Source organism: Carassius carassius, chromosome 8 (genome assembly GCF_963082965.1).
Source record: "Carassius carassius chromosome 8, fCarCar2.1, whole genome shotgun sequence".
NCBI classification, from domain to species: domain Eukaryota; kingdom Metazoa; phylum Chordata; class Actinopteri; order Cypriniformes; family Cyprinidae; genus Carassius; species Carassius carassius.
In genome coordinates this window covers 13,533,156-13,555,578 of record NC_081762.1, presented here as the reverse complement: position 1 = coordinate 13,555,578, position 22,423 = coordinate 13,533,156, and the positions used below count along the sequence as shown (strand labels likewise).

The 22,423-nt window shown below is 36.4% G+C and overlaps 1 protein-coding gene across 1 annotated transcript in view; it reads right to left on the bottom strand.

Moving 5' to 3' along the window:
* Nucleotides 1-22,423, bottom strand: part of csmd3b (CUB and Sushi multiple domains 3b) — a 423,699-nt gene that overhangs the window by 232,442 nt on the left and 168,834 nt on the right. Inside the window, exon 5 of the mRNA XM_059556241.1 lies at nucleotides 3,203-3,410. Coding sequence (XP_059412224.1) covers nucleotides 3,203-3,410 — 208 coding nt within the window. The remainder of the gene's footprint in view (nucleotides 1-3,202; nucleotides 3,411-22,423) is intronic.

Genomic DNA, 22,423 nt, shown 5'->3' with positions numbered 1-22,423 from the left:
GAAGCTGTCAGAGCAGCATCATAAGCCACACAGCAGACTGAGGCCCTCTTAAAGGGCCGGCTGATGGATCCAGAGGAGAAATGACGATGCAGCTATCAGTGGAAGCTCAGGGGAACTTAAATCAGAGGGAAATGAATTGAGAAGGGAGAAGTAGACTGGTAAAGCAAGCAGCCACACCTTAATGCCTGCAATGGTTCAACACTTCAAAGGGATGAGCATTTTTAAGTCATCAGATATAAAGCAGTTGGCCCCAAAAGTCTGTGAGTGTAAATATAGAATTTTAAATCTAATTTAAATAAGGAAATAAACAAAACATCATATTATGTATATATATATATATATATATATATATATATATATATATATGTATATATATATATGTATATATATATATATATATATATAAATATAAATGTATATATATATAAATATAAATGTATATATATACGTATATATATATATATATATATATATATATATATATATATATATATATATATATATATATATATATATATATATATGAAATAAATGTTATGACCTAAAATAAATTAAACCTATGCACAATTCTGAATGCTAAGATATGTATTAATTTTCCAATTCACCTTTTCCCTGAAATTGTAATAATACAATGTTATAATAAATGTACAATTTATTTATTTATTTATTTATTTATTTATTATTTCCACAATAATAATGTGGAATTCAAAATCAAATTTAAACGAGAAACAAATATAATGACCCTATATCTCTCTCTCACTCTCTCTCTTCTACATAGACAGACAGACAGACAGACAGACAGACAGATAGATAGATAGATAGATAGATAGATAGATAGATAGATAGATAGATAGATAGATAGATAGATAGATAGATAGATAGATAGATAGATAGATCACACATATTATAACATCATGGTAACACAAACTTATTTTGGATGTGATTAATTGCAATTAATCGATTTGACAGCCCTAATTGTAATAATAATAATAATAATAATAATAATTTATAAAATAAAATAAAATAAAAACTTGCAAATATTCAAACGGAGAATAAAACTCTTCATATTAATAATAAAACCAGCAAATGCCGCCTTTTCTAGTTAGCACAGACCATTTACAACATCATTAATTGACAATTAGCAGCAAATAATTTGATGAAATGCGACAGTAACTGTCTGTGTAATTTCCTAATGAAACGTTTGCACTAGCAAACGTCAAGAATAAAAATGAAGCATTTTACATGTAACCTCTTATAATATACAGTATGTGCTTTGAACCACCACTCTTTGTTTTTCAAAATCACCTTTGCAACAGAAAGCAGGTGCAAAATAGCAAATAAATTATCATATTAATATATCTACATTAACATTTCCAGCACAGCTGCCCTTTACGTGCTTGAACTCTGTGCTCCGATTAACATCAGGGGTGCTTTTAGGGCGACCTGCCCAAAATGCAGAGATACTCTGAGCAGAAAATACTTCAGTAAATAAGCTGCTCAATCAGACAGCACTAAGACTGGAACAGAGAGAATGAAGCTTATCCTTTATTAAAGACGTCAATTACGCATCACTGGAGTGCACCAAACTACCCGTGGTGCTTTTTTTTTTCAGGAGTGCCCAACGTCTCCTGGCTTTGACTAATCCAATATGAGGAAATCATTGAAAGGCGATGAGCGTGTGAGAGAGATGTCGGGACACTCTGTAAACGACAGGTTAGATCTGCGATGAGGTGAGGGGTGGCATCACCTAATCCAAATTCACACAAAAGGTCAGGCGCACACAAGTTTGCAAAACAAATTAATTACACACAAGACAGATTAATGCACAGCAAAACTAATGCCAGATATGATTAAGTGATGAGGCAGGTTTATCTGTTGATCTAGTCTCGGATGAAGGAGCAGTGCAAACACGGGGCAGTGAAGCTTGTTGTTGCGTTCACATCTACATGTATCAGCAGCTCCCTCAGATGTCCGCTGTGCTTTGTTTATGCAGCAATCAGCATTGGAAAAGGACCGGCTCATCTGCATAACATGCATATTCAAATCAGGCTCGCTGGCTCACTTTTAAAATCCTCTTTGACGTGCCCTCACTTGCCGCTAAGACACTGTCTTGAATAAATCACTGTAAACAATGTGTTAACATGTCGCCACTGCATGCCTGAAGCCATTACATATTCCCTTGACCGCTTGCTTCGAATCATAGGAAATCTCATGAGCACTTAACGGAGCTGCTAAGGTTGCCAACTTTTATAGAGGAGAGTAAGGGACGTTCTTGCTCTTTTCTTTTTTTAGGACGATATGGGGAACAATGCAAAAAGTAATCCACCAATTACCACCAATTTCCACTTATGGAAATTTACTCTGCATTTAACCCACACCAATCTAACCTACTGTTGAATTGTTGATCAGCTGTCATTGTTGTTGAGAGCCTGTCTGCGGCACATGGCTGCGTTAGCTGTTACAGAGATGTGTAAGATAGATGTGTAAGGGTAAGTAGTTTTGAGTTGCTTACTGAAGGCCCTGACTGAAACCCCAAAGAACGCTACTGCCTATATGACACTGACTGATATCCAAACCATACTTTCCAAATGAGATGTAATTAAAAACTTGGCTTGAGTTCAATTTAAAATGTTAAAGCGAAGGGGAAGGGCATTTCAGGCGATCAATACTCATGTTCATTTCCTCTAAGAGCTGCACAAGCGTGCAACGGATTTTTCCCTTTGTAACAAATGTAGCGCAGGGTACGAAGAAGAAGAAAAAAAAAAAAACTTGGTAATAATTACCCATCTTTTACTCATCATCACCAGGGTAGTCAAGGCTGGAGAGAATGAATCAATAGCCCAATTTGAGCCCAATCAATAAGCAGCAGAGGTGAAATACTATGATCATATAAACATTAGATGCTTCCATTATGACTAATGATTTCATCCATAAGGTACAGCTGGAAACGACACATAATGCACAGGCATGGCAACAACACCAAATGAGGAAACGCTTGCCGTTAAAACATGCAAGATAACATCTAAATTACAGATTCGTTGGATTACACACAGTTACAAAGGTGAGATCACGGATGGGGGCGATGGCTCATTTAAGATGTCCATGGGATTAGGCAGAGATTTGACAGGAAGCTGCTACCGTTTGCACCACAAGATGGATGAGCATGGCAATAAACACCAGAGAGCAAGGCATTTGGACTCACCATATTGTTGGTGGCTCGGACCCCTCCACCTCCAAGTAATCGTACTTTTCCTCCGTCTGGAAGTCTGTAAAAATGATGGAGATGGTGTCTCCGGGATCAGCAAGTATGGTCCAAGTACAGTCCGCACTATTGTAATATTCACTCGGGAAATTGGGACTCGTAATGATGCCACTTGAACCCCTCAGAGTATCACCACATGTGTCCTCAGCTGTCAACCAAACACGAAAAGACTTGTGTTAGGAATCGGCCTTTAATTTCTAGACATACTTATACAGTAGAAAATGACAGCTGAACCTTTTGGACTAAATCGAGGCCACTTTTCACATTTGAACACCAATTGTTGAATGGATTCTGCGCCAATTCACAGCCCATTGTTGGGAGCTAAAAATAGCTTATTGGCGATTTTGCTCAATTTTAAGCGTATGTGAGAGAAACTGTGGCTATCTGGCGGTGCCGTTCATTAATTCGACACGCACTAGTTTAAAACAAGTTGTCCCATGATTCCTTTTATCATGTTTTAGTGAGGCAGTTGCTCTTTTGGCTGCTTTTATATATTTGGCCCTCTCTCATTTAAGTTTTGTAAATGGTTTCCGTCACAAAAAAGGTCCCAGCTGCATTTCCAAATAGACTCAGAGCTCAACTCTGGTCTCTTCTGCTAGTAAGTGTCCAATTAAATTTGAGTGTGATCTTTTTGAATTTACCAATTGCAAATTGTAATTTTGTCTTTGGAAATCGAGTTGCAAATAGAACTATGTACAGATAAAGACACATGGACTAGTCTGTGCAAACATGATAAATTATATAGAAATAATTTATACAAACAAGCATTCACTCATATGCACGTACAGTCATGGCACAGAGCCATGTGCACGTACATATAGTGCGTACATAAATATGTAAAAAGTGATGCTTCGATGTGGAGAATCACTTTTACCTGGGATCGACACATAGTAAAGGTGCAAAAATTCTTGGCAACGATAAGGTACATTGAAACAATTAAGAGACGCATTGACATGTCCGTGATGGAAGCCATGTCGATGCGCGCACACGCATACATTTGCATACATTAAATGTTGAGAACGTACATACATGACATGCATTCACAGGCAGAAACACAAAAGAGCACATGCACTCAGAAGGACTGATGGAAACCTTGATACCTCTCACTCTTCTAGCGGTTATCTTTCGTAAAGCTAATATTTATCAGTTTACTACCTTTGATACACGGCTCTCTGTAGAGCTCTATTGTAATAGGATAATCACAGAATTCAGCAGTCAGATATTTTCTTAATATCCGCTGGATTCTTCTTGAACATCTGTGGATTTCATTGAATTTAATTCGATTGCTTCGCGTCTCTTATTATGAAAACGATATAGGTAAACCTCTGATTTAAAATTACTGTTATATGGTTTTCCACATGACTTAAGTATTTAGGAAATGTCCAAGCTGCTTTTTGTCTATAGAATAAAACTGGATGAGGACTAGTGACCGTCATTCTCTTCCCTTGTATGCAAAAATATATATATTTATGTCTTGTCTTATGTCTTATGTTTGAAGCAAGAAAGTAAGCCATACAGGTTTGAAATGACACAGAGTGAGTAAACAGTAAAAGAAGTGAGGTAAATAAGCTCTCATTGAACATTAACATCATAATAAACTATATGAATAAACTTATAAAGCAAAAGAAAGCTTTGTAGACGCGTGTGTCACACATTACATGTACACATTACATGCACGTTCTTGCCTTTGACCACAATGAATTTGAAGTAGTGCTTATATCTCCACCTTGAAAATGCCAACTTTTCATCGGATTGCTCCTGACTCGCCATTTCTGCTGCTGCTGCGAATCTCTGTGTAGCTGTTGCGTGTGTGGCGCCGCTGGCGCGTGTGCCTGCATGTGTGTAAAAACACTGGCTCTGATTGGCTACCATGAAACACATGACTCTGCTATAGCCAATCATAATTGCTTATCTCGTTATTAACCCACCTGCTCACTCCCTGTGTAAGCCAGGGGTGCGTTCGGATTGCATAGTTTATTAAATCAATGCATAGTAACGCACCGCATTTAACGTTCAGTAATGTTAACTGCGTTGTAACGACGGGAAAAGTAATTAGTTGGATTACCCCGTTACTGAAAAAATAATGTCGTTACCTAACGCCGTTCTTTTAAACGCCGTTATTCCAAACACTGCTTATTGTTCATATAAATCTTTACAGTGCATATATATATATATGTGGGGAAGTCGTGGCCTAATGGTTCGAGTCCCGGGCCGGCAGGAATTGTGGGTGGGGGGAGTGCATGTACAGTTCTCTCTCCACCCTCAATACCACGACTTAGGTGCCCTTGAGCAAGGCATCAAACCCCCAACTGCTCCCCGGGCGCCGCAGCATAAATGGCTGCCCACTGCTCTGGGTGTGTGTTCACAGTGTGTGTGTGTGTGTGTTCACTGCTCTGTGTGTGTGTTCATTTCGGATGGGTTAAATGCAGAGCACAAATTCTGAGTATGGTTCACCATACTTGGCTGAATGTCACTTCACTTTCATATAATGAAGAACATTAACTAAAGAACACATTTTTGGAAAAGCTCAAATGCCTAAATGAGTTATTTATTTAACACCTTAACAACACAAAATCTTGTGCCGCCTTTAAATAATTATAATAATAATAATAATAATAATAGAAATAAAGTTTCATTTCAAAATATAAAGAAAAAATAAATAAAATCATGCTGAAAATTCCTGAGTGAATAAGCTTTGAGAGGATTGTTGTTTTTTCAGCAGTGTTAAAAATTCAGTTACTGGCTCCCCTGCACATTGTTTCAGCTCAGCCCATCAGCTAGACTCCAGCCACAGCTCTGGGACAGGACTATGGATTGAAATGCAGGACTGGTATAAAGGCTGATGCTATGATGGTAGACACAGACACAAACATGTTAGCAAATGATCGTTCAGGGGCCCATGGGATGAGATGTGGTGTCAGGAACCTGACACTCTCCTGTCCATCAGCTAAAAGCCAGCCTGACTAGACTATATATGTACATACTGCAATGGGCCATTAAGATATACAGTGGGTTCTAAAAGTCTGAGACCACTGAAAAAATGTTTTGTTTTTTTTCTAAACTGAGGGTGCAAAAAAAAAAAATCTAAATATTGAGAAAATCGCCTTTAAAGTTGTCCAAATGATGTTCTTAGCAATGCATATTACTACTAATAAAAAAAATAAATAATAATAAAACAATATATATATATATATTTATTTATTTATTTACAGTAGGAAATTTACAAAATGTCTTCATGGAACATGATCTTTTCTTAATATCCTAATGATTTTTGGCATAAAAGAAAAATCGATAATTTTGACCCTTACAATGTATTATTTTTTTCTGTTGCTACAAATATACTCCAGTGACTTAAGACTGGTTTTGTGGTCCAGGATCACAAATGTATAATTAAAATGTAATAAATAAATACAATCCATGACACACTTTAAAAGTGTTTTTTTTTAATACATTTTTTTGCCTTCAACTTTGGATTGAAAAAGCCATTCTTTGTTGCAATATGTCCTGAGTCCATCACCTGGCCAGGTCCATTAAATCACATTCTGTCACAAAGCCTATTTCTTTCATTTTCTGTTTCCACGCAATGGCCTATCTAGCCAGATATTGTGTTCTCGGGGGGGAAGGCACCTGTCAGTGACTAGAGGTGGAATCTGAGCTTGATGGAGTCTCTGTATAATCCATGTGATGTGACAGTTGAGAGGGGTGGAATATGGTGATTGAATTGCACTGAGCTACACTGGGTGCGTGTGGGGGGGTGGGGGTGTGCTTTGGTCTAATCCAGTCATCGAAGAGCAGGATAAATGAACACGTTCTGACTGCGGAACGCTCAGTTGAAGAGTGCATTTGTATGTGTATTATTCATGCATTCTCAATGTCAAATGCAAATAAATTCAAATGGACACGTACTGTATTCATAGGTATGGGTATATTGTATGAGGCTAATTCTGGTTTTATTGCACAAAAAAGGGCAAATGAATAATGTGCAACATATAAAGTGGACAGGATTACGACTGACATTCACTAGTCCAGTCTAGAATAGGCAGAAAGTAAAAGTAAAGAAAGTTTAACATACCTAGCCCTTTTTAATTATTACCTATTTGTAACTTTGATGATGTTCATTTTTATAATAATAATATCCCAAATAATCTACTAAATAAAGCAATGGAAGTATTTGGAAGGAATGAATGAAGGAAAGAAGGGAAAAAACGATTAAATAAATAAATTAAATACATTTTTGTAAAAAAATAGTGTTGCACTTATATGTCTCCACATAAAAAAAAACTATATATATTGTAAACTATATATATATATATATATTGTAAACTATATATATATATATATATATAAATTGACCTAAATTTAGAGGATAATTTTTTATCATCATTAGATGATCGTCATGTAACTTGATTGGACAATTTTATTTATTTGTTTGTTTGTCTGTTATTGTTGTTATTATTATTAATAATAATGATATGATATAATATCATTTAAAACATAAATAATATAAATATACAAACAATAAAAAGTAAATAAACATTGTGTACAGTGTTTTTGTGTGATTAAAAACATTAAAGATTTCTATATTTCTGAATATATAAACAATTTTAAACAACATTATGAATCATAATAATTTACATTTTATGTTATTCTATATGTCTGATCGTCATTTAAAAGATTTTGAATGTTCTATACTGAAAAAAATAGCCAGTGTGACCACTGAGATGGCTTTAAAAACACTGTTCCTGACAAATAGTCACATCTGGTCACTCAGTTCTGAAATCAGATCTGTGCTACATTAGGGGCTCCTCGTCCTGAAATCAATCAGTTATACAGCATCCTTACTGACATCTCTGCAGCCCTCCAGAGCCTTCTGTGGTGATAGTGTCATATTTTGTTTTCACAAATATTCATATTTGTGTTGACACTTTTTCCTGAGGGTGAGTGTACATGATAAATGAGCTGCCGCTGTAAATGCAGTAAGTATGTTTGTGGGAGGGCAAAAGAAATGAAGGCAATGCACTGAAAGAATTCTTGAAGCTCTGAAGAGAAATGAGAAAACGCTCAGCCTGGTGTGGATTCAGGTGAGTTCTCGTCCGCAGGAACGTGCAGGTCCCTTCATGCAGTCTCTGAGGAGATTTTTGAAATGTCAGTCCTGACAACCTCAACAAATGTGGGCATACAAACATATTTTCATGACTTGGAGAACCCTGGAGGCACAAACCCCATTTCAACTTTTTGATCTCAACTGCTGTGAGGAGACTTGATGACCGCGATCTAATAATAAATAGTACCCGTGTAGAGCTTTGGGAATATAAAAGCATCTGAATTTGAATCCATGTACCTAATAACAAACTTTTTTCTTTTTTCTATATTTGGATGTTTCTTTAACTATACACTTTTTGTCCTTGAAGAATTCTTGAAAAAATACTTCATTCGTTTGTTTCGTCTAATAACAATTTTCAACTTCAGGCACTTTTATGTTCCAAAGATTGATTATTTTTTAAATTAACAGATTACAAAATTACATTTTTTTGGGGGGTATAAAAGTAACCTTATTTATGAACTACGTATATAAATTAGTTACATAAAAGTGAAACATTTATAAAATGTTTACCAGGACTTTATCACTTGTTTGTGCTACTTTCAAATGCCCTAAGAGAATATATTTAACTTTTGTCGCAAATTTGCAATTATTTCCTATAAAAGTCAAAAACAAAGAACAAAATAAATCATTAAAAAAAAAAATATTGCTTGTTATTGTCATATACAGAATAGAGTAGAATAGATTCAACCAAGAAAAGCAATCCATATATATATATATATATATATATATATATATATATATATGGACAGCTTTTCTTGGTTGAATCTATTCTCTATTCTGTATATGACACTCACAAGCAACAATCCAGAATGTCCATTCAAATCACAATCAGCCTAACAGAGAAGCTACAGAGGGCATTGATGGAACTGCAGTGGCTAAATCATCTACTCTCTTGCTGTTTGATTCATCACTGCACTGCTTGGGGGATGTGGACTCTGCTCGCATCAACAAGCCATGTCAAAACAAAGCCTAAGACATCAAGAAACCATGACGTGCTATGATTTCAGAGCCCACAGACTTGTAACATATTTTAACTTTTGTCTTTATGCTATATGAAAGTCACATTTTTACCTTAGAAACTTTATACCATGTCTTTATCAAATATAACACACACACACACACAAATATATATTTTTTCATATCTAGTGCTGGGTATATTTCTTAAAAATTGTAGTCTGTTACTGATTACAAATGACATGATTAAAATTGTTGTCAGTAATGCAATTTAGTTCACTCGTTTAATTCACTCGTATTAGATAATGTATTCTGATTACTTTTGGATTATTTTTAGATTACTTATGAACTACATTTTTACTTTAGATAAATATTGTTTACCTGCATGCTTATGTGTTGATAAATGATGGAAATATTCACATTCAATCTCAGGGGGACTTAAAGTAAGTAATTTTGGTCAGATGGTTTGACTGACCAAAAAAATTGGGAATCCCTCATAATATCATACAATATGTAATCATGTTATCCATAAATATTTATGTTATTTTATATTAACATAAAAAAATGAGTTAAAAACAATCTAGGTCTATTAATTCTGAAAATTTAAACTGAAGAAATTATTGACGTGCTACCGCACCCAAGGGACCATCTGACAATTCCACTGACTGGAATATAAAAAAATATTTGTGTAGTGTCCATATAAAAAGAAATAAGTTATTGGCCATATATATTTAGTCAGTATGAGTAAATAATTAATTTATTGTAAACTGATTAATTTGAATTTACTGTATTATTGTACTACGTTTCGTTTTGAGGTAAATTTGCAGACGGTCCCTAAAGGATCTTAGGCAAATATCAAACATAAAACTACTGCGCTTGGTTTTCTTTTTACGAAAAAAAAGGTTAAATTTGTCTGTATTTGTCTGTCTGTCTGTATATAGTTTGCATCATCAGTAAGATGTGAGTTTTGTCTTTTAATCGCTGTCACTGTTAGTGCGCTGAGCCACGTAATGTGTTTTCTTTTCTTTAACAGATTTCTGAGGGAAACCGCATGAAACCTTGAACGTTCGTTCATATTTTACATCTGCTTAACTGTCTATATAGTTTGCATAATCATCAATAAAATGTATTCTGAGATCTGAGGTCTTATATCACAGTATTAATTGATTGAGAAGCGTTACTCGTCATTGGGGAATCCTGGAGTGTGACGTGAGGGGATCCCCTGTATTACAGCACAGCGACGCACAAGCCATGACACAAATTTACGTAAACTAAACCAGCGGTTCTCAATTGCAGTCCTCGCGCCCCACTGCTCTGCACATTTTGAACGTTTCTCTTAGCGCTTCAGAGATTTGTTCTATTCGAACATAAATGCCCTGCGAAGTGGACATCACAGGATATTCAGCCATGATTCCAGTTCGAAGTGAACGTAGCTATATGTTCCAATCAAAGTGCATTGAAGTGTGCAAGACGTGAATTTAAATTGTATTGATTTACAGAGGTATATGATGTCACAGTTGTCCATGTTTAAAGACGCTTCACAGCACAAATCAGTGAATGAATGTTTCGATGTGAGGTAAACTTCAACAGATTTCCCCTGCTCAGAGAGTAGGGAGCATTGAACATTTGAAAAACAGTTCATGCATGGAGTTCATTTCTAACGAGCTGATTATCTGAATCAGGTGTGTTAACAAAGAGAACCGTGCAAAATATGCAGAGCAGTGGGGCGCGAGGACTGGAATTGAGAACCGCTGAACTAAACAACCGAAAGCAATATATGTCTTCCTTAGATGTAATGTTAGTTCTGTACTTCAGCGTTGGGTAAAACACCATTATAATCTCATTTGAATGCTGCTTACTTGGTAACAGCAAAGATTTTGAAATAAACATACGCACAATCAGCTTTTCCACTTGCCCCGATAATCAAAACTTCTACTTAGCGCTTGCTTAATTTCTGCAGATCAGTTTTTGTAACTGTATTACTTAATCCACCTGTTGCTTTGGCCTTATTTAACAGCCGCTTGCACCACCTGCTGGTGAGCGACTGACAGCAGATGGAGATCATGCCTCAGTGCTCTACTGCTATTCCTGCAGCTCCCGGATGTGAAAGGGCGAATTATCTGCCGAATTTTAACCACTGAATTTGTGGAAGCGAATTTGGAAAGTGAAATAAAATGGACCGAAATTTGCCTGTCGAATATTATACATCGTATTTTTTAACCGATTGAATATTTTGGAAGTGAATTCTGGAACGTGAATATGAATTATTGATTTTTTAATTATGAAAAGGTGTGTGAAATATTTTTAATTAAATTATTCACAGCTTAAACGAACAACTATATTAAATTTCAGGACCTAAAGATGCAAGCACTGGAAATACAAGGCATTAAAATGCAAGTACTGTTAATTCAATGAATTATTTTTTCAGATAGTGCTATTCAGCATGCTTTTTTGTTTCAAAGACATAAGTCATTATTTTACTTCCATAGATTTGCTTCTCTCATTGTGTGTTGTATTTTTTGTAACTGTATTCAATAACACTGATTATGTACTCATGCTGGTTACAAATGCAGCCCAAGTCTATTATTTAGCATGAATTTAAAGCAGCCTTTTGGGTTTTTGTAAGCCAATGACTGGGGTCAAAACGTACAGTTCATCTCTGAATTATGGGAAAACCAAATTAGCAAAATATATTCTGGAGAGCAGCTTCTGCTGCGCCGTGTCAGAGGAAATAGCTGACTCATCATTGTAGAATAATTCCTAAATAGAAAAATGACTTGGCTCAGCAGAGCAGCTGGGTTTTGGGCCAGTCGCTGGCTGGCTGGCTTTACAAAAGATCATTGACACTTCAATCACACCAATGAGAAGGTGCTGAAATGGCCTTGTGCTAATCATCAGTGCACGCTCATGTAAAACTGTAATAATATGATCAATTTAAGCATAATCATCATGTGCTCTGCAAATAGTGGTGCTTCAGAGAACCTGCAAGGGCGTGGAAGAGGACGTCACTCGCCATCTCTGCTCCTCACACTCACACTGACATGTCATTCGGCCCTACGGTGGGCTCTGTTCTCAGGCTTGTATTAATTCACTGCACTTAATGTGCGACTGAGCTAAGCATTCAGAGCAATTAGAGCTTGCAGTGTTGTGCAAATTTACTCTCAGGAAGGAAGGACTGTGTAAAGAGACCTTTAAACGCAAAGGTGTCCTATACACATCATGATAACTTATCAGTACATTCCCAATTCTAGACATTTTTGTAAAGCGCAAATTAAACTCCTGATAAGAAATTTCACTCTTGAGCTGCATGTGTCCCCGCAAATGGTACATTTTAGGAATACCTCACCTGAAAAAAATCAATAAATAAATAAAAGAATTACATGTAATCACACACACACACACACACACACACACACACACACACACACACACACACACACACATATATATATATATATATATATATATATATATATATATATATATATATATATATATATATATATATATATTTCCATTTACTCATTTTGTTGCAAACCCTAAAAAAGCATAAAAATGGAAAAACTGCAAACACAACGACTGAGGACTGAGGCTTTCAGGTCCTTATACCCTTCAAAGGGTTTCAAGCCCATAAAAGTACCATTAAAAGTGGACAATACGAGTTAATTTCAAAGAATTCTAAGGCCATACAATGGCTTTGTGTGAAAAACAAACCGAAATTTTAAACATCTACCTTAGTTCTGCGGTTTTGCTAAACAGGATCAACAAATCAACTAGATTCAACTCAAAAGAAAGATTAATTTATGAAACAGGCATCATTACCTCATGAACATGGAAGAGTCAGGTGTCAAAATGGACCAGCAATAGCCAACAATTCACTGTATGGGTTATGATTGATGGGTTATGTATGATTGATTTTTCTTTCATGCCAAAAATCATTAGGATATTAAGTAAAGATCATGTTCCATGAAGATATATTGTAAATTTCTAGCCTAAATGAATCAACTTGCTGACTCTAGTTGCAGTGGTTAACAGTTCACTGGAGAAGAAGATCAAATAATATGACTTCAGAAGACTAAATATATACAATGAAAAAAAAAAACTTTTTCAGTAAACTACTAATAAATTTCACAGTTAATTACAAGGAAATGGCAAGTAACATTGAATTAAATATGAAATAGTAGAAAGACTGAAAGACTTGCAAAACTCATTCCAATAATCTTTATTTATTATCCTTAAGTATGAGTAAATTATCATTCACAGAATTTCATTTCTGGGCAAACTATTCCATAAAGCACAAGAACAGTAATAGTGGCTTGGTGCTGGAAAGCTTTAACCCATCTTCAATCCAAAAAAAAAACTAGAAATCCTGATCCTGCTACAACAGCTGTTAATTAGCACACTTAATTACAAGCTTAGCCCTGTCTGACAGGAATGTGATCCATCCAGCGCTAAAGTAATTAAACGATACAGCAACGATTCACTGGTGCCTCCTAGACTATGGAGAGAAGTCAATGTTAAAAAGATTCCCTTTCCAGAAGCTTTAAATTTAGTCTGTTCATTATTCTCTTACAAAGCAGAGAACGAATGACATACAGTATGTGGAAAAATTTTGATTTAAATAATACGGCTTGGAAAATGTTGCATCATTTTAATAATGAAACACTTCTATCATGCTGCCCCTTTGTGAAGTACTTCAAAATGACCTGGCTATTAAATTGCCTGTTGCTGTTAAGGTCAGTCTATAAAATTATATCACAGCTTTTGACGTCTATAGCAATGGACTGAGTATCTAATATCATTGCCATCCAGACGAGACCACATTATACGTCTATTTCCCAACAAGACACAAAATGGACACTAAGCCACAGCCATCTAAAATCAAAAATAAATTGATTGTTGGGTAATCCATCATGACCCATTTAACACCTAACTGGCCACATTCACTCATTATGACTGCAGATTCAATGGTCTTAGTCAACAGATCTCCAAAATATTGATCTTCATTTCTACAACCGATTTGAGAAGGAATCTTTGATAAGAGTTGCAGGAATTCGATATATATTTTTGATGACAATAAAAGGGAATTTAATCATGCCTAACCAGCCATTCATCCTGCCATGATCCTGCACATAGCCTGAGATACACAGAAGTGGGGCGGATGCAGGTTGGACCATTGAAAGGTCACTGCACTGATATGGAGGGTAATGAGGCACCACAAGGACATGAGGGCAGCTAAGAATTTTCATTCCCCAAAAGACACATGATAGATAGTTACATGTGGATGCACCACACACAGGACCTTGAGTTTGACACAAGGCTTCTTTGACCCCATTAGATCACTATATGTTAATCATCAGCCACTCGCACACACACAGACATAAACACACATAATGGCTACAAACATGATATTATACTTAAGCAATCACACAAGCAAGAGTGAGTGCACAGCTCAAGGCCGCAAGCCATTGGAAATTTTTACATTTGGCCAGCTGTTTGGGATGGGAAATTATTTATTTAACCAAATATATATATCATTTTTTTTCTAAATTCTTTGATAAATAAAAAGAACAAAACAAAAAGTAAAAAAATAAGAATTCAAATGAACAAAGTCTGCAATAAAAATAGTAAATGATGTCTATCTGAAAGTGTAACAATAAAAACAGGTTTTCTTTAAGGGGTAGGTTCAGGGTTATGGGATAAAAAATAAAAAATATTGTTTGGTGAGTATAAAGTAATAGAAGTCTATGAAAAGTCCCCACAATTCACAGACTACTAATATATATATATATATATATATATATATATATATATATATATATATATATATATATACATATATATACACACACACACACACACACACACACACACACACACACACACACACACACACACACACACACACACACACACACACACACACACAGAGTAAATATCCAGTGAGTGGCAATTGTGTGGATGAAAATGCCTGGTTGATGTCAGGTAAGAAGAGACTGGGCAGACTTGTTAGAGATGACAGAAAGGCAACAGTAACTCAAATACAGTAACTACTCGTTACAGTCAAGGTATGCAGAATACCATCTCTGAATGCACAACACTTTAAACCCTGAAGCAGATGGGCTACAGCAGCAGAAGTCCACACAGAGTGCCACTTATGTCAGCTAAGAACAGGAAACGGAGGCTACAACTCACACAGGCTCACCAACATTGGACAATTGAAGATTGAAAAAACGTTTCCTGGTCTGATGAGTCTCGATTTCTTTCTATTCTGAATGGTTCAGGCTGCTGGTGGTGGTGTTATGGTGTGGGGGATATTTTCTTGGCACACTTTGGGCCCCTAAGTACCAATTGACCATCGTATAAATGCCACAGCCTACCTGAGTATTGTTGCTCACCATGTCCATCCCTTTATGACTACACAGTGTACCCATCTTCTAAAGGCTACTTCCAGCAGGATAATGCACCATGTCACGAAGCTCAAATCATCTCAGACTGGTTTCTTGAACATGACCATGAGTTCACTGTACTCAAATGGCCTCCACAGTCACAAGATTTCAATCCAATAGAGCAGCTTTGGTATGTGGTGGAATGGGAGATTCATATCATGGATGTGCAGCCGACAAATGTGCAGGAACTGTGTGATGCTATCATGGCAGTATGGACAAGAATCTCTGAGGAATGTTTCCAACACTTTGTTGAATCTATGCCACGAAGAATTGAGGCAGTTCTGAAGGAAAAAGGGGGTCCAACCCGGTACTAGCAAGGTGTAGCTAATAAAGTGGACAGTGAGTGCAGGGCTCCAGACCATGGGCGGATCTACAGGGGGGCAAGGGGGGGCAGGTGCCCCCCCACTCTAGAGCCTTGCCCCCCCAGCTGCCCCCCTAACTTTAATGATCCAAAAACTGTACTTACAAAAACAACCCACCACAATGTCCAATACATTTACCAAAAGTGAACAATTTAATTTTTAATTTTAAATATGTATTATTCGCCCTTCCCCCCTGCCCCTCAAATACTTAGTTACGTCCCTGATTCAAACGTGCAGAGCGGCGTTCGCTCAGTCTGGCTCATACACACAGCGAGTCTGCTTCGGTGCGGTGGCCCTGCAACCAGAGACTGAACTGCCCCGGACAGATCCTCTGAAGGTGAAGTGAGTTTCCCCAGGTGTAGTTTAAACACACGTGTAACTTAAAGTTAAATTTGTAATGAATGTATTGTATGCTAAAGACGATTCAGCATCAGCAAAAACAGCGTGTATTACGTTAGGCAAAATCAGCGGTCAAATCGCTCCCTCGTGATTTGTAAGAGCACTCTTCTCTTTGATTAGCCTGATTTTGATTTTAGTAAAGACAAGAACAGCTTAATAAAAAATATAAAATATTGAGGGGCAGCGCTAGGGCTGGGCTAATGGGGCTTAAGCCCCGAAAGTTTTTAGTAAAGCCCCGAATATTTTGTTAACTTGTCTTTCTCACAGAGCAAAACAATTCATCAGAAAAACAAATGTGAATAAGATTACAGCAGCAGCAATTAACTAATCATGAACAGTGCATATTACATTTTTATTTATATTTTTCCCTTTGCATTAAAGGTACTTTTGACGTGCTTTTGCAACGTTGAGCATTGTAGCCAATCACAGACATGTCTGTTGATCACACCGGCCAATCAGAGCCGTTTAAATGAGTCGCTGTGCTGAAGATGTGTTTTGCGCGAGCTCACCGAGTTCACGTTCGCAAACCTGTCATTATTATTGGCAATAAACTTAAGATGCAGATAAGAGATTCACTTGATATTATTATTGATGCTGCTCTGATGCACTACATTACGCAACGCTCTGTTTGTTGTTAGGAAGACTAAAAGTTCAGCGGTCTAGCTCATCAATGTCAAAATTATTATATAAGTTAACAAATGCCTGGTAAAATGTAAGTAGATAATTTAATATTTGACTGTTTTACAATAGAAAAGTTCAACTTTATTAATTTATTTATTAAATTTTGCCTTTTTGAATTGAAAATATGCTATAATTTCCTTGATTCATTTATGTAAATTAAAAATAAAATATTAGTTGCAAATAGTTACAATTATTTCACTAATACAACAAGCCTTTCTTTTTCTTTATTCCCTTAAATCGCTTTAATAATTAATTACTTTAAATAAAAATATCCAATTTTATTTTGGGCTGTTACGTTACAACACACAATACAGTGCCAGTTAGGAGATCGATCATTTGATTAGCTAAGCCTAAGCAGTCCTATTAAATCCAATTCCTCTCAGATATCACAGCAATGAAACCAGGTTACAACTGGGGAATAACAAATACAATAGAATTAAGTAGTCTAAACATAACTGGTGTGTGTGTTGTGAATTAAAAAACGTTGTAGTGTGTAAGGGCATGATTAAACAATAACTACTGTAGTTTAAAAGTGTTTTTGTGTTTTTTTTAAAGCAATTCATATATAGGGATTCCATGTACCCCAGCCACCCTGCCAAGACCTCTTGCCACCCCTTTGCCCCCCCATGCAAAATTTTCTAGATCCGCCACTGCTCCAGACTGCGACTCATTTTTGTGAGAGGTCGCACTGGCGCAACCACCGCGTTGCCCAACTCATAAGTGCTGCCATTTCTGTTGCATTTGAGAAACATCAAACGGCAAACAAAATAAAAGTGAAACTTAGTTTCGCTTTTGTTTTGTTTGCCGTTTGATGTTTTCAAATGCAAGACATCGTTTATCAGCTCAGACTGCAACACAAACAAACCTGTACAAACTCAGAACAGCTTTAGTCGGGAGCCAAATTTGATTTCACGACACTGTTACTACACAGATGCAACAGTGCTGCGTGATCAGATCCAGTGAGAAGCGTTACAATGATAAGGTTGCTGTGAGATTTACTGAGAATCATTCAAATTCTGGACAGAAATCTGTTATAAACAGCGCTGACATACAGTACGTCAGGAACCCAAAAAGCGGTAACGTTAACTGTAACCATGTTGTTGTGGTAGAAGTAGTCAAATGTATTACATAATTAATTTCAGGGTTTGTACAACCTTTTGAGAGATAAATTCAAGCACTTTTCAGTGACTTTCAAGCATTTCAAACTGTTTCCAGCACTTTAAAGCTCTAAAATTATCCAGTTAGAATGTTATTTTTAATGGGATGAACAAAATATACTTTGTGTTAAACAAACACTTAAAACACATAAAATTGTAAAAATACATCAAATCACAATTATAACCAGTAGACAGCAGCAGAGGAGCACTTATTGGCTTATTAGTCACTCATTTATGCATTGTCTCTATTTTTTGAAATTTTAAGATCACTATTATAAAATATCAAATAATCAAGAAATCAGATTTTGTCAGAATTGTACACTTTTTTTTGTGTATGAAGTAAGAAAAGTCACAAACTTTTCTTCAATTTGCTACTAAATCACACATAATCATTGAACTTGTTCAGTTCCATATGCTTAAAGAATAATGGCACATTTAATAAGAATGGAATATATACATTTTCTGCATATAAAAGTAGATTTTGCAACTGTTACTGTAGTTTTTTATTTTGTTACTGTTGCTGTATTTTGTATGCATCTTAACTCAAGCTTAGTGCTTTACTGTCAAATCTGTATAAACAACACACAAGAAATGAACATGAAATGTTATTAGTAACTGCACTTATTAATGCAAAACAATAGTAATTTTATTATTAAATTACCTTTATTTTGAATACACCCACACACCACCCCAAGCGCTTCCAAATCTGCTCCTGACGCCACCATCTGTAGAACTTAGTGGCACTGGTGCCACTGCTTTCAAAAGTATCTCCGTCTTCTCCAAGCACTATGAATAAGTACAAATTATATATGCCTTCTGTTGATTCTGTACCAATGCTAGCTAATCCTGTTATTTGAGTGCCCTTGATGTGAGGTAATTGACAAAGTGTAAAGCTTGTTATTGGATTTCCCATCTTTTTCTCTTCCTATCTCATTCCCTCTTGGTCCACCTGCATTTATTTGTTTGTATTTAGAGTTGTTTCCTTGGTGAATCCTGGAATGCAGACTTAAATAAATATGAGACTTTTAGCAACTTTATCGAACTCCTATCTTTGCTTGTGCCAGCAGTCATTACGACTGGTGTATCAGTCCAAATATGCATTAGATTAATGGTGTAGATATGTTAGAGAGAACAGGAGCTCTTGATCAGGGTGTGGGGCTGTCAGAATGCAAAGGACTGTTTATATGCGTGAGCCAGTTTACTATAATTTTGGGTCAAATTTTTTCAAACAAGCGAGCCAAATAAGACATAACCTTATTTGGAGGACATTTGGGATTTCCTAGTTTCACAAAAATGTAAATTAAAACAATATTAAATAAAATAATTGTAATTTAATAAAATAATAAACTGCAGATGAATTGCATACTGAAAATTAAATCAGTGAATAATGGTTAATTTGTATAATATTATAATATATTTTTTGAGCTTGACCTGCAAGATATTTTAAAGAAAAGTTCCCATGGGTTTTTAAAAATATCTCTTTTGTAGTTTGTAAAGTAGCTTCAATGTAACCTTTTCCAAAATGGAGTTGCACCATTACAGCTCGTACCTGCTAAAAACCTTCTGTTTTGGTTCTGATTATCATGTCTATCATGCTGAAATCATGCATTCTAAATAGGGATGTCCAGATTCGATCACGTGATCGGAAATCGGGCCCGATCGCGTGGTTTCAGACTCGATCGGAATCGGACGTTACCTCCCGATCAGGACTCGGATATATATATATTCTCATTAATTTTTAACACATATTTTGTTATGCGGTGGCACAGAGTTAGACCCTTTTGACTCCACACAGAAACAGCAACGCGTGCGGCATGACATCACTTTGTTTTCAAGAGCTGGTGTGAATAAATATAGATTCAAACTCAAAGAGACATGATAGTTTGCGCATGACCTGATATTTCATTCGGACCCAGGATACAGCGAGATGAACATCACAGAGCGCTAAACTCTCATGCAGTGTGTGTTTCATTCATACTCAAAGCCGGAGCGTGCTCTCGCGCTGATGTCAGGATATTCCTAATATGGACAAAAGCGTCCAGCTATGCTGTGGTGCGCACAGGAAAACAGAAACTTATGCAAACACGAAGACATTAATATACGATCACTAAATCAATAAATTGTTCTTCAAGTCATCTCCAGCAGGTGATAAATAAAGTATGAACAATGCAGTGCTGATTGACATAGTATTTATTACAGTATAGAAACTATTCTGCATTATTATGTGATAAACAGTGTTTGTAGTATATAAACAAATCATTATTATTTGTTATTGTCCAGCATTTATAGATTTCTAAGCCAATTAAAAGCTAGAAATTAGAGAAAAAATAAAGTTGCCTATACTACCAGTCAGAAGTCGTGGCCTGGTGGTTAGAGAATCGGACTCCCAATCGAAGGGTTGTGGGTTCGAGTCCCGGGCCGGCAGGAATTGTGGGTGGGGGGAGTGCATGTACAGTTCTCTCACCACCCTCAATACCACGACTGAGGTGCCCTTGAGCAAGGCACCTAACCCCCAACTGCTCCCCGGGCGCCGCAGCATAAATGGCTGCCCACTGCTCCGGGTGTGTGCTCACAGTGTGTGTGTTTGTGTTCACTGCTCTGTGTGTGTGCATTTCGGATGGGTTAAATGCAGAGCACAAATTCTGAGTATGGGTCACCATACTTGGCCGAATGTCACTTCACTTCACAGAAGTTTTTGAACAGTAAGCTTGTTAAGGTTTTTTTTTTTTTTTTTTTTTAAGAATTCCCTTCTATTCACCAAGCCTGCATTTATTTGATCCAAAGTACAGCAAAACAGTAAGATTTAGAAATATTTTACTAGCCTATTTAAAATAGCTGTTTTATATTTGAATATATTTCAAAATGTAATTTATTGAAGATCCTGGATCTGTTTTTTCGCTCTTCTTTATTCTTTTTTTATGTATTATAAAAGTATCGGATCAGGACTCTGTATCGGCAGATACTCAAAATCAAATGACTCTGACTCGGACTCGAGGACAAAAAAACCTGATCGGGACATCCTTAATTCTAAACCATATTAATTTAAACTTCTGATATATCTTTTTCTGAGTGCACACGTAAAGCGGCTATCACAGTATGTGAAACAAAATGTAAGTTCACATTCACACACAAGTTTACGTTAAAAACACACATGAGTTACCAAAACAGCCGGTTATGTCTGTGAAGGTAAACAGCTGGGAAATAAATTGCATGTTTATTTTAGGTCTGTGTGGCAGCAGCAATATACAGTACAGTAGATAAGTCAATAAATCCATTGCTGTCTTGTCTCCTCTGAGGCTGGGACTCTAAACAGAGTTCTATTCTCATCTGTGCAGCAGACAGAATAGTTAGCATGTTCTGCTCAAACTTTCGCTATGGCATTAGAACCGGTACACCATTGTGGCTAGTAAAATCAAATTGACGCGCGTGGTTGGAAACATGCAGATTAAGGGGCAGTAATATTATAAAGAGATCCCTTTGTAATTTCAATAGGGGAGTGAAATCAGATGCGCTCAGGTGCTTGCAGAAAAAGGCTTAACAAAGCAAAGTGACTGGGTTAATCTTTTCACAATTCCTTGGTTGGAAGATATACCGGGGACCTGATTATAGCACTTTAAACCTGGAAAAGTCAGATTTTTATGACATTACAGTAGACATATTTTGGTTTACAAACTGTATCAGCACTCGGCTAACGTGTCCACCATTTTTGTTTTGTTAAGTGTTTACAGTTTAGCAGCTAATCTTTAGCTGAGGGCACACTTCGTTTACATAAGTGTTAAACAAAATGTTTTTATGTCATTATTTTAAGAAAGGATTGGAGCGCTTTACAGTATTATTGCTTTATCCAAAGGTGCATGCTAGGGCTGCCAGGTTGTCTCAACAAAACCCACACAATCATGTTTTGAGGGGGTCCTATGTTAAAAATCTCATTCTGAGGTATACATTAAAGTTTTTTTTGTTAGGGTTCCCCTGGTAAATTCACATTTCAGAGGCTAAATATGACGTTATTGGGGTCGTTTCAACCAGCGGACATGAAAACTACCGCAGACTTAGCA